The sequence below is a fragment of the Haemaphysalis longicornis genome, unplaced genomic scaffold (genome assembly GCF_048455015.1).
Source record: "Haemaphysalis longicornis isolate Haplotype H1 unplaced genomic scaffold, Haemaphysalis longicornis Haplotype H1 scaffold_12, whole genome shotgun sequence".
Taxonomy (NCBI): domain Eukaryota; kingdom Metazoa; phylum Arthropoda; class Arachnida; order Ixodida; family Ixodidae; genus Haemaphysalis; species Haemaphysalis longicornis.
In genome coordinates, this window is record NW_027526225.1 from 90,736,011 (window position 1) to 90,749,047 (window position 13,037).

Here is a 13,037-nt window from a genome sequence, read left to right on the forward strand (position 1 = left end):
CCCCACTTGTCTTATCTTTTGCCTTTGTGGCTCCTTTAGTGGCCACAAGGGCACTGTCCGAGTCACGCGACAGGCGCCCTTATCATCTAGATTAGTAACTCAATGTCTCCGAATTTACAGTCGTCTCTCGACGAAAGCATGGGAAAGAGGTACGACACTGCCCTCACAGCATTTCGTACTAAGGACAGAGTGACCTCTGTGTATCACAGAAACAAATGCTTGTGGTGTGTGATGTGGTTACCGTCACAGGCACCATTTCCTGTTTTCGCATCAGTATAACTAAGCTGCCTAGCGTGGCTGGTGGGGGCTGCCATTTCGAGCATTGTTTGGCATGCAAAGGTCGCGCAGAAAGACCACAGGCAAGCTTCAGCAGTCTCAGCAGACCCCGTGATACGTTCCCAGGTGCACTCACACGTCTTAAATATGTTTAGCGTTTAAGAATAAGGACAAGCGTAAAGGCACTTGTCCTTATCCTTTAAATATGTTAGCGCTTGTCCTGTCTCCTTTCTTGCGTATTGTGTTTGGTTTTTGCCCTAAACATATTTAAGAATCATGAGCCAACTCATCATCATCATCATCATCACCAGCCTATCTACACCCACTGCAGGGCAAAGGCCTCTCCCATTAAGCTCCAATTACCCCGGTCCTGCGCTAACTGCGACCAATTTATTCCCACACACTTCTTTATCTCATCTGCCCAACTAGCTTTCTGCCACCCCCGCCACGCTTGCCTTCTCTAGGGATCCACTCTGTTGCCCCTAATGACCAGCAATTATCTTGCCTTCACATTACGTGCCCTGCCCACGTCCATTCCTTCTTCTCAATTTCTACTAATATGGCCTTAACACGCGTCCTTAACTAACACGTCCTTAACTCACCCCCAACAAGTTTTGTTGAATTATCTGGCACTCACACTTGCGGGGCTTGGTGATGATGGGCAGCGTGGCGTCGCTGGGCTCGCCCGGGCCGGCCTTGTTGACGGCGATGACGCGGAACTCGTACGGCTGGTTGGCGGCCAGGTCTCCCACGGTGGCCTTGGTCTGGCTGGCCGGCACCTCGGCGGCCTTCTCCCAGTTGCCGTACTTGTCCTTCTTCTCGATCACGTACTTCTCCACGGGGGCCCCGCCGTCGCTCTCGGGGGGAGTCCACTGGAGGTCCACGTGGTCCTTGTCCCAGTCGGTGGCCTCCACGTTGCCCGGCTTGCCAGGCTCGTCTGGGTGGCAAGGAATTCCGACACAGAGTCAGGTACGAGAACGACGCATCTCTCATGATGGCTAGGAAGGGCTTAAAGACATTTTTTTAGGGGCGAAGCCTCTTAGGGGCTGGGCTGTCAGCCTTTCCTGTCGTTGTCGTCATCGTAATCGTCGTTTCATGTAGTCACAGTACTAAAACACTGGGAAACTCGTTTACGCCTTGGGCTAGAACGTAACGCGTGCTAAAAAAACACCGGGAGACACGTTTACGCCTCGCGCCAGAGAGCTTCGTACTTCGAAGACAAAAGACATTTACGGAAAAGCTGTATACGTCTACCTCCCAATTGGTTGCATCTCCATTGGCAAAAACGCCAAGGCACCAAGAATACACTTATACACGGCATGCATCACCCCTCCCCAGGTTTCACGTTAGTGGAGATGGCCCGGGATTTTTTTTGTACTGTGAAGACTCAGGATGCACTGAGCTAAACACACCCATACAACACTTGGTAATTCTGGGGAAAATTACTAGCAAATACCACAAGTCACGCTGAGCTACTCATAACTTGCCCACGAATAACTTTATTGCAACATGATGATGCCTGAAGCCTGCCTTCGTTGCAAAGTAAACTTGCGAAATAAGGAAAGCATCTATTCGGAACCACATTTCCTTCCTGTGCATGCGTTCGAGGAATCGAGGAAGGAGAATGACACTAACATTTTGGCAGATGTTTACCATGTTCAGGAAAGTGACAATCTAGGTGAAGTTGAAGGCCAGGTTATATTATTGGCAACCTGCAATAAATTGTACGCTAGCCCCCGCCCCCCCTTGCACGCGTGCTTCATTCTGACTACAGTCGAATCCCGCTACAACGAAATTGATGGGACGTGCGAAAAATTTCGTTGAAGCGAAAATTCGTTGAGGCGAAATCTGCCGCAACACACCACGGAAAGGCCAGAAAAATAGCCCCGTATGCTTCCGCATCATTGGCAGCATAATACAATGTTTAGAAAAAGGAGTGATGCGCAATAACGTCATGTTTATTCGGATAACGAACATACCAATGGTTATCTGTTCTTTCACTGCACGCGAAGAACGCGTTGCGGAGTGGGGTGAAGAAATGCAGGCGCAAAACGTATTGCTGTACAACAAGGCGTGTCCACCGAGCTGATTACTTGCAGATAGCTGCTAGGCCGTCGGAAGCCCCCCTCTCACTTGTAGCAGGAGCAGTGCCGTTATCTTATCATCTGACACGGCGCGGCAGCTACTGACCTTGGCAGGTTAGACGCGCGCGCTTGCATTTAACACAACTGCGCGCTCATGACTAAGATAGGATGACTTGGCTTCAAGACCAAACACGCAAACATGATTTTTGCTCTTGGCTATTAAGAATGGTAGAAGGAAAACGGCAAGGAGAGCTGCTCACAACGCATACATGACGGCGCCGCGCCAGCGATTTCAACTGGATACGGATTGGCTGTAGCTCCGGCTTGGCGAACCGGGCCTGCGCCTCATGTAAAGACGGCCAGCCACATCGTTATCACCATCAAACAATGGCGTCCGCCTATGAGTTTTTTTTTTTTTTTTTTTGCGGTGTGGCCGCACCGCGCATGTTTTCGGTGAAACTAAGCGTCCTGAATGTATAAAAAGTTACAGATAGCTGGCGCTATGCTTATTTTATTGTAAAATAATTGTTCAAACCCAGTCCAAATCATCGAAAATTTCGTTGAAGCGAAAGCAAGCCTGACAAATGGTTCGTTGTGGCGAGGACTTTGTTGCATGGACTTCTATGGCTGGCTGACGGGGAATTGGAAATATTTCGTTGAAGCGGAAATTTCGTTGAAGCGGCGTTCGTTGTAGCGGGGTTCGACTGTACTACGCCATTTAACTCTTATGCAATGTTAGATAATAAAATTACACAGCTTCGTTTTGCCATGCCACTCGAAGCAAAAAAAAATAAAATAAAAGAATCCCTTACCGAAGGGATTCTTTGCCACAATCGTTCCGTCCATCTCAAGAGGCTCGGACTCTCCTTCTTTGTTGAGGGCCTTGACTCGGAACTTGTACTCCTTGCCTGGAGTCAGGCCAGTGACCTCCATGCCTGGGGGCAAGGAACACGGCCGTGTCAGCAATTGTGCAGAATCCCACAGAACCTTCACTGCTAGTACATGGAAGAAGGGCTGAATACTAATTGCGACAAACATGCACTAGGTTCACTAGTTCTTCACTCAACATAAACATTTAGGCTGCAAAAGTACTTCAAGGCAACACTTTCCAATGAATGACAATCCCATGAACAGTGCAATGTTCGTTTTAAAAATGAAAATGAACAGTGCTTACAATAAACACTCACAGTAAATCACTTTGTAATTACCAAATGAACTCAAGAGGTGCATTCTGTTCCGTGCACGTTTAAAATAATGCTACTAATCTCGGCAAAGGCAATTTTTGAATTGCCAGGGGGAAAAAATGCACTGACGATTACTATACTCCCTAATATGAAATTTGTGTGCAGTGCGAACTTCAGCCTTCTCGGTCACGGCGCACAGCTGCTGTGTGTCAGGAAGTGGTCGCGTGATCAGCGAATGCACAGCAACGCGCGCTACTCTGCCGTTATCTCGCAGCGCATCGCCGCTGCCGAGCATGTTGTTGTAAATTGTGTTTGAACCTCCCGCGCAAACGTCACGTGGTTCAGATGAGCCGCGCAACGAGGAGGACGCGAAGCACATCGACCGGTTGCCTCACTCGTTGTTCAGCACTCACTCCTGAGTGCTGCAGTGCACTGAGGCAGCACTCACTCGTGGAATCTGTCGACAGCGGTGATAGCAATCCTGTGCGTCGGCAGCGCAAACTGCGTCTTGGGAAGTGAATGCACATCATCGTCGAGCGCACGATCGCACGCGCTGCTATGGCGTCACCTCGAAGTGCACCGCCACCGCCCAGCACGTCTCACTGCCTCCCCCTCACACTTTTGCCAGCCGACACCCCCAACGAGCATTTCACGCGGGCTCAACATACTGCCCTATCGTTTTCTTTCTGTCTTCGCTTGCTTGGTTACAGCACCAAAGGGCGGCGCACTAAAAGACAAACAAGCAGGAAAAAGCCTGGCTGCATACCGGGTTCCTTGGTCTTGCCGACGGGGACCCAGACACCCGATTCCGGGTCCATCTTCTCCACCAGGTACCCGTCGAGGGGCATGCCCCCGGTGTCCTTGGGCCTCTTCCACTTGAGCTTGCAGCCCTCCTTGTGGACATCGGACACTTCCAGGGGGCCCTCCGGGTTGCCTGGCACGTCTGCACGGGAAGCGGCAAGCAGCACTTTTGACTTCCGAGTTGTATGTATTAGGCGCACTTGCTTGGGGCTCCTCATGATGGCCTCCTTGTACGCACCGTTACGTGGCTGCCTGACGAATTTTGGTTCACAAAATGCTAGATTATATAATATTGAATCAGGTATGGTCGCAAATTTCCTACATCATTGCTTTAATTTTATTCTTTTACTTCTGTTGGCTGCCTTTGCCTTTTACAACTACATTATTGTAAACGCAAAGAGTGCCATGTCATTGTTTTGAATGCTTCACCCAATCCCTGCACAGCCTCTTCTAAGACGCTAGCAGTATGTTCCTAATAAGTAAATAAATATATTTCCCCAGCCAGCAAACAGCTCACAAGTTGATATAGCAAACATTTAAAACTCCCGCTCAAAACTGACTAAATTTCAGCATTTACTCCACTTTGGATCTGCCACTGGTCTGCACTGTCGGGAGGTGTGACTAGAAATGGGAATGCCGGGTCAAGACAATTTTCTTTGTGGACGCAGGGCTGAACGTGTCCTACTGAAAGGCTAAGACAGAGCACGAGCAACGCTTACCGAGGACATTGACGGTGACTGTAGCGGCGTCCTTGCCGGAGCTGTTGGTGGCGGTGATGGTGTACTTCCCAGAGTCGCCACGTTGAGCCCGTCGCACGGCCAACTTGGTGTTGTAGTCCTCCGTGTCGATGTTGCGGTGAGGGGTCGACTTGATGGTCTCGTCGTCGAGGGACCACACGATGGTCGGCGGGGGCTCGCCCTGGACGTTGACGTCAAACTTGATGGGCTGCCCAGCCTTGATGGTCAGGTCGTTGAAGTTCTTGCGGTCGATGCGTGGTGCCACTGAAAGTGGTTCGGGGGCTCAAGTTTAGAAACCAAACCCAACAGGTGAAGTGGGCTTTTGCTGTGAATGGGCACCTTAAAAGTTCCAAAACAACAACAACAAAAAAAAAAAAAAAAAAAAAGAGGGAGAGATAGAGGCAGCAATCATTGCACTGCCTAAAAAAAAATATTTCGTAAGTGGGGATTGTGAGATGTATTCAGTGCAATAAATGACAAATGCTCAGGATATGAGCTCACACGTTAGGCTTTAGAAAAAAAACACCTTTGCCAAAGCTTCTGATGTGTTGTTAGTTTGCAAGTTAGACATTTATATGGGAGAACATCTGCTTGGTGACGCTGGTATGACCGAAAGTGCCCTGAAGTCTCAAGGCACTGCAACAGCACAGAAACATTGCTATGCAGTGCACTCAGACTTCTACCAAGCAAGCTAGATGGCCAGAGATGTGGGTATGGACACTGTTGCTCCCACACAAATTCCCACTTTGTCAGTAACACAGACAGTACTGCCCATAGGCACTCCGCTGCAACACAGTTAAACCTTGTTATAATCAGATGGGCTACAACAAAATAATGGATATTACAAGCAAATTGCAATTCTCCTTGGAAGTCCCCATAGAAATCAATGTATTTCAAGCCTCCTTTTAACAAAGTAAACTTTGCTCGCTATGGGATATAACGGACAAATTTCGTTAGGAAATATAATTTCGAGCCAATTTTGTTGCAGAGCGCAACGCAGATCTGAGATGTTGCACAAACAAGGCAACAACTGTATTTAGCAGTTCAAAATTCCCGCCATGCATTTTCCAGCAACGTGCGCAAAGCTGGACGGCACGTTATGTGTACACTGCGCCCGTGAAGCTGTTCCCACCTTCCTCTCGCTGCATGCGGCACACACGGCTGTGGCGAACTTGCCTGCGATTGTTGTCACACGCCGACATTCACAGCGAGAGCCGCAATGCTGAAGTTAGGTGCACATCTTTTTTTAATCTTTTACGCTCCGCACGGGAAGTGAAAGTGAAAGACTATAACGCTAGACCTCAAAGTGGCTATGATAAAAGCCATCACATTAGGCACGAAGCTGAGTGAGCCATTGTTTGAATCAGAAAGATACATCAGTGGCCAATTACAGACTTCTTTGCAGCAAAGTTTGTTTGAAGTAAGAGTTACGTATTTTGAACTGCAATAAAGTATGTGCGTGACTTTTCTTTTTTATCTCCGGATTGCGGTTATTTTGTTATTACCGCCATGTGGCAAGACCCCATTTCGCCCGCTGTTTGTTTTAGGTCAGTACAGCGCGCAATATTTGCAGTAAATGCCCGCTACGACTGTGACGAAATATTTGTTCTAGCGAGCAAATTGCGGCGCCTTTTCAATTTCATTATAACGACATTTAACTGTACATGCTACTTTCTGGCTGCTAACTGCCCAGAACACTAACTGCCGGTGCCATCATCACGTTACTGATGATGCAGCACTGTTGGTTCTCACACGCAACTGCGCCACTAATATTAAAAGGTTCTCACACGCAACTGCGCCACTAATATCAAAAGAAAACTGAAATTTATGGCTAAACAAAACCAAGCTATTCCTGGGCTGAGATGCACCTGGTCTGCAGATGTCCCCAAATTAACCTGGTGCACTAACTGTTGTATAGGTTGTATTCACTGGCGAAGCACACATGCAGGCAACCACTGAGTGTGCCGTCACTGGTTACGTCGGGCTCTGCAGGATGGCAGTACTTGTCCGTGCTAAGCACATGACGTGTGTCGGACGTTCCAAACTCTACCTCACCGAATGCAAAGTAATGCCTCCACTACAATGTGAGTGTGATTAATAACATCTCTGCTGACACCACTGTTGAGAATCAGGTTGAAACAGAGCAGACGATGCACTCGGGTGTTTTTTTTTTCCTTCGGCATGCGGGCGCAGTGGCACAAGCTGCACCTTGTCTGTGGCCGTTTCCAGTGTTGCCAAACGAAGAAATCGACAGCTAAACTTTTCAGTGAATACCATCTATAGGGGTATTTCTGTTTCTTGACCTCCTCAAGAAAAAACAGAATGCAACCTGGTAATTTGTTCGTAGCTGCTTCCTTACAAGAAAGTAATCCCGGGATAATTCTTTCTGCTTTAGAGTTACATACACCCTGTAGACAGACAATTGCACGGCACCATCCCCAGTGACCGCAACGAAGAGAGTGGGGTGGGGGCTCCTCACAGAATCGGGGCTTAGCCACGACCGGCCGCGAGGCCTCGCTGGGCTCCCCGGGGCCGGCCTTGTTGACGGCGATGACGCGGAACTCGTACTCCTTTCCCTCGTCCAGGAAAGGGGCGGTTCCCTTGCACTGGTCGCCGGGCACCTCGGCCGCCTTCTCCCAGCGGGGGCTGCCCTTCTCCTTCTTCTCGATCACGTAGTGCGAGATGGGTGCCCCGCCGTCCTTCTCGGGCGCCGTCCACTTCAGGTCCACGTGGTCCTTGTTCCAGTCCGTCGCCTCGGGCTGGCCGGGGGCTGACGGGGCGTCTGCACGGGCAGGGAGGGGACAGCGGGTAAGCGTAGCAAACGGGGTCTTGAACCAGCCTGGGTACTACTCGGAAGAAAATGCCAACTTTCTCACTTCCCACTACCACTTCGTCAAGAGGGAGTACTAGTCCTTTGACATGACTTTTCCCTGGCGGTCTGCATGTGTTTTGCGGTGGGTGTACCCTCACCAGTAAAGAAGTAGCTGAAGCCTCACAATTGTGCCCTACCAATAGTACCCTTCACAATTGTGCCCTATCATAGTACACGCCAAACGACCCAACCTTTAGCTCGAGACAATAGTCATCTGGCCATGCATCACTAGTATACCACTGCATTGTTTTCACTAACCACACTTGAGACATTTCTTTTTACTGATTATTCTATGGTTTCCACGGCCTTCAAATTTTTGGGCCACGATATACAGTACCATTACAATGAAATTGATGACAACATTTTTAAGCGTAGGACTAACAGGTATACAGCTGATGTGAGGTAACCTCAATCCTCACAACGGCAGCAGTGTGTCTTTTTTAATGGCTGACCAGAACTTCACACGGGAGCAGTCTACGCACATTCCGCAGGATGAAGGGTAGAGGGCCCAAGTTACCCACACGGCCGGCCTTACCGTAGGGATCCTTGGCCGTGATGGGGATGTCGGTCTCCAGGGGCTCCGATTCGCCCTCCTTGTTGACGGCCTTGACCCGGAACTTGTAGTCCTTGCCCGGGGTGAGCCCCGTGACTTGGAATTCGGGGATGTGGCTCGAGCCCACGGGCACCCAGGCACCCGTGTCGGGATCCTGCTTCTCCACCACGTACTTGGTGATGGGCTCGCCTCCGTCGTCCTTGGGCTTGTTCCAGGCCAGCTTGCAGCCGTTCTTGGTCACATCCGACACCTCCAAGGGGCCCTCGGGCTTCGAGGGCTTGGCTGCATGCACGCCAGGGGAGGTCGTTCCACAATGTCACAAGAAGAAGCGATGGGAGTCCCCAGGTTGAGCAATTTTAATGCTGCATCATGCCTCAACATTGTTTGCCAGCATACTACCGTATAGGTCGGAATATAGGTCGAGATTTTTCACTAAAAAGTTTGTTGAAAAGTCACCTTTCGACGTATATACCGGTCATTGGCTTACTTTTTTCTCATTTCTCGGCCACAAGGTAAAGGGATCAACCTATATTCCTGCTCGACCTATATTCTGACTTATTCGGTATGTGCTATTCGCAAGGAGGAGGAGATAAATGGTGCAATCAGTGCTTTCCTAATGAGAAAAACTGCTGCCCGAACCACAACACTACATAACAAGAAGCAGATGCTAAACTTCCGGCATTAGTGGTGCGGGTGTTAACAGCAAACACACAAAAAAAACTAAAGCTAATTAATTTCAATAACAACTATACAATGCCGTTACTTTGTGCCCCATTTACTGAGTATACTTCTGCATCATCAGCTTCATCATTTGCTTGTTTTCTTTTTTTTTTTTTTTCAAGTCATCGACTAGCAAGGCCCTATGCACGCTTGCTTGTGTGAATTTGTCTGTCTCGCACAAGAATGCAGAAAAAGAATGTGATATTTAATTTAAATTTGTGTATTATGATTCAATGCCAACAATGTATACTTGACAATTGCACCCCAGTAAAAATTTAAATTTGTGTGTTATGACCCAACGCCAATAATGTGTACTTGACAAGTGCACCCCAGTAAATAATAAAGAGGCTATAAATTGAGTCACCCTCTCATTCCACGTTCAAGTGCTTTCTGAACTCTAAAACATTCCCTAGGCAACAATATTACTTAAGTAATGTCAATGTGTAGTCAAGCACTGCTTGCAACGCCGGGAAGGACTCACAGATGACGTGGACCTCCACTTCGGCCTCATCCGTTCCGTACGGGTTGGAGGCGATGATCTTGTAGACGCCATTGTCCTTCCTCTCAGCCCGGTCGCAGACGAGCTTGGTGTTGTAGGGGACGTTCTTGATGCTCAGCGTGGGGCGCTCGGCCACGGGCTTGGAGCCGAGCATCCAGCTGATGCTGGGGGCCGGCTCGCCCTGGACCTTGACGTCGAACTCAAAGTCCTGGCCCACCTTGACCGTGATGGGCTTCAGGCTGCGCCGGTCAATCTTGGGGGCCACTGTGTGGGAAGAGAAAAAAAGGCGCCGCCACTGCTGTAGCAATGTTCTCGGTGGATGGAGTAGAGTGCTCTAACACTGGGCGTTAGCGTCAAAATTGTGACACCAAAAATTGAGAGAGGCCTAAGTTTTCAATGCGTTTAAAAACTGGAAATGAAAATTAATTTTCTACAATTCACTACTGTGAGTAGCAGATGCATCTGTCCCTCTGGACGACAGGAACCGTGATTCCACTCCTCACTCTACTGCTGTACGACACTACTGCTGAGCCCAAGGACGCTGGTTCGATTCCCGGCTGCGACAGACGTTTTTATGATGGAGGCGAAAGGCAAAAACGCCTGTGCGTTCGAGATTTGGGCTCGCGGTAAAGATCCCCGGGTGGTCAAAATTAATCCGGAGCCCTCCACTATGGCAAGCCTCATCACCTGTGTAGCATTGGTGCATTAAACCCCACAATCAATCAATCAATGTATGATCCTATCCTTCAAGGGGGAATGGTTGCATCAAACTGACTGTACCGCACTCTTTTCCATAGGAGAGTGGCCCTGCCTCTTATGAGGAGTGTTATGTGGGCACGGGTCATGGCTGTGACAATGACAACGCCCCGTCATGCACTTTGGCAAGCGCACATGATTTTCGCTCAGATTCAGGCATTCCGTACGATGAAAAATCAGGGTGGTGGCAGGCGTGTGCTGTCTGGAAGAGAGAAATTCGGGTACGCACGCTTCCTGGGCTTGGCCACCATGGGCTTGGTGGCCTCCGACGGCTCTCCAGGGCCTGCCGCGTTGACGGCTCGCACCCGGAACTCGTACGTCTCCCCGGGAATGAGGTCCGGAACGCGGGCCTCGCACGACTTGCCGTCCACCACGGCGGCCTTGGTCCACACGGGGCTGTCTTTCTCCTTCTTCTCCACAATGTACTTCTCAATGGGGGCCCCACCGTCCCTGATGGGCGGCTGCCACTTCAGGTCCATGTGGTCCTTGTCCCAGTCTGTCACCTCGGCACCCGTGGGCTTGCCGGGGGCGTCTGCAATGCGTGCAAGAAAGTATTATTGGGCGAGTCGAGCATCTAACATCTAAGATTCTAACATCTAGCATTTAAGATTCTAAATAGTAAAACCTCCTTGCAAGAGACACTCAAGGGACCTAAAAAACATGTCTCTGGTAACCAAGGTCTCTTGTACACAACGTTGCTAAACATGGCGAACGTAGGAAAATCAACCAAACCATCTTCATTCAAATGTCTCTTATAACCAAGTGTCTCTTGTAACAGCGTCTCTTGTAACGAGGTTTTACTGTATTTTGCTTACATGACGTTTTGCTTTGTTGACACAGGGCCACCACAGCTTACTGTATTTACTCGATTGTAACGCAAGTTTTTTTCCTAATTTTGGCTACCTGAAGTCGACCCTCGCGTTACAATCAAATACCGAAATACATTTTATTCTGGATGCAGTGAAAAGGCCCCCCTCGCGTCACAATCGTGGTCACGTTACAACTCAGTAAATACGGACACTCTTTCTTGTACTGTTACCACCTTTTACTAAGTAACCTCAAGGTTTCAGCATAAAAAAACAAAACAAAAGGGTCTCAACAGAGTTATTACATAGGGGAACGCAGGACGCCTTTACTTGCCCATTTGATGCTTTAGTTCCAATCAAGGTACCCTAACTGATAACTTATGCAGCAGTTTAAAAAAGCTCAGGATAAATGGAAGAACCTGACTTTGCCTAGTGCGAAAAAAAAAAGAGAGAGTATCACAAAGTTTTTTTCCCACTGGCCTTGAGACCTATTTGAAGTGAACTTTTTGCTTGTTACATTAGTGTCTTGCTCTAAGTCAAATAAAGTAGTCATCCATCAGGTTTCGCAGCCAGAAACGGTTAAATTAAGACCTAAAAAAATAGGAAAATATGCCCTCGGGTAGCTCTGTACAAGTAAGTCCTTTCTGCTGCAATGTAGAATGCACTTTTTGCCGAAACTCTGGGCCATACCTCCAGTCTGAAATGTATTTACTGTACCACAGTACATCCCTTTCAAAGTACCCTAGACAGAGACGCCATAGTAACTTCACTCTGATGTTCACCAGGCAGATGGTGACTGTTACCTAAGCAAAGCCCTTATGTAACGCCCAAGATAGGGCCTTTAAGGGTAAATAAATGATGATGATGATGATAAAATTTAGGGCACAATTTGCGTTCACACTTAACATCTCCTTGATGGTCAAAAAGAAACCGTTAATTTTTCATCATCATCAGCCTGCTCAGGTCCATTGCAGGACGGAGGCCTCTCCCACTGACCTCCAGCCACTCCTGTCCTGCGCTACTCGAGCTCACAATTTACCCCCGAAGTTCTGTATTTCATCCCTTCATCATCGTGTTATTGACGTCACATTAAACCTGAGCTGTAAAAAGACATTCCCCCCGTTTTCTTACAAGTGAGGCAAGCCTGCGAGTCTGCTGCAGCGCAATCCTAGCCTCGAGTGGCCGCGCAATGGTGCAATAAGAAGCCTCCCAACCGCTCTCACCGTAGGGGTTCTTGGCCAGGGTGGCCTTCTCAGTCTCGAGGGGTTCAGACTCCCCGTCGGGGTTGACAGCCCGGACGCGGAACTTGTACTCCTTGCCGGGCTCCAGGTTGCCCACCTCCATCTCGGGCTTGGTCGGATGGCCGATGGGCACCCAGCGGCCAGTCTCCGTGTCCATCTTCTCCACCACGTAGCCGTCCAGGGGCTGGCCCCCGTCGTCCTCGGGTGGCTGCCACTTGAGCTTGCAGCCTTCGGCGTGCACGTCTGTCACTTCCAGGGGACCCTTTGGCGGCGTGGGCTTGTCTGCAAAAGGGGTACGGAAGGGGGGAGAAGGCACAACCCTTGTTATGAACCAAGGTGAGCCTCACTTATACAAGCCAGGTTACAATGGAGGCAACATAAATGTGCGAGGGTACGTCGAGTTGCAACGAAGGCCATTTAATTGGGTACGTTTTACAGGGGGCACATTGTTTGGAATCCGAAATTTGCCCCCAAAAGCATTCTTTTAGGTATCACTTTTCTCTTGATT

General features: G+C 49.1%; 1 protein-coding gene across 5 annotated transcripts in view; it reads right to left on the reverse strand.

The window, feature by feature from the left end:
* Window positions 1-13,037, reverse strand: part of Bt (projectin protein bent) — a 258,426-nt gene that overhangs the window by 75,906 nt on the left and 169,483 nt on the right. For all 5 annotated transcript variants that reach the window (XM_077693762.1, XM_077693761.1, XM_077693765.1 and 2 more), the window contains 9 exons: window positions 12,512-12,811; window positions 10,712-11,014; window positions 9,709-9,990; window positions 8,490-8,789; window positions 7,562-7,864; window positions 5,065-5,346; window positions 4,311-4,487; window positions 3,173-3,295; window positions 914-1,213 (listed from right to left, as the gene is read on the reverse strand). In XM_077693762.1, the coding sequence (XP_077549888.1) occupies window positions 914-1,213; window positions 3,173-3,295; window positions 4,311-4,487; window positions 5,065-5,346; window positions 7,562-7,864; window positions 8,490-8,789; window positions 9,709-9,990; window positions 10,712-11,014; window positions 12,512-12,811 (2,370 nt within the window). The remainder of the gene's footprint in view (window positions 1-913; window positions 1,214-3,172; window positions 3,296-4,310; window positions 4,488-5,064; window positions 5,347-7,561; window positions 7,865-8,489; window positions 8,790-9,708; window positions 9,991-10,711; window positions 11,015-12,511; window positions 12,812-13,037) is intronic.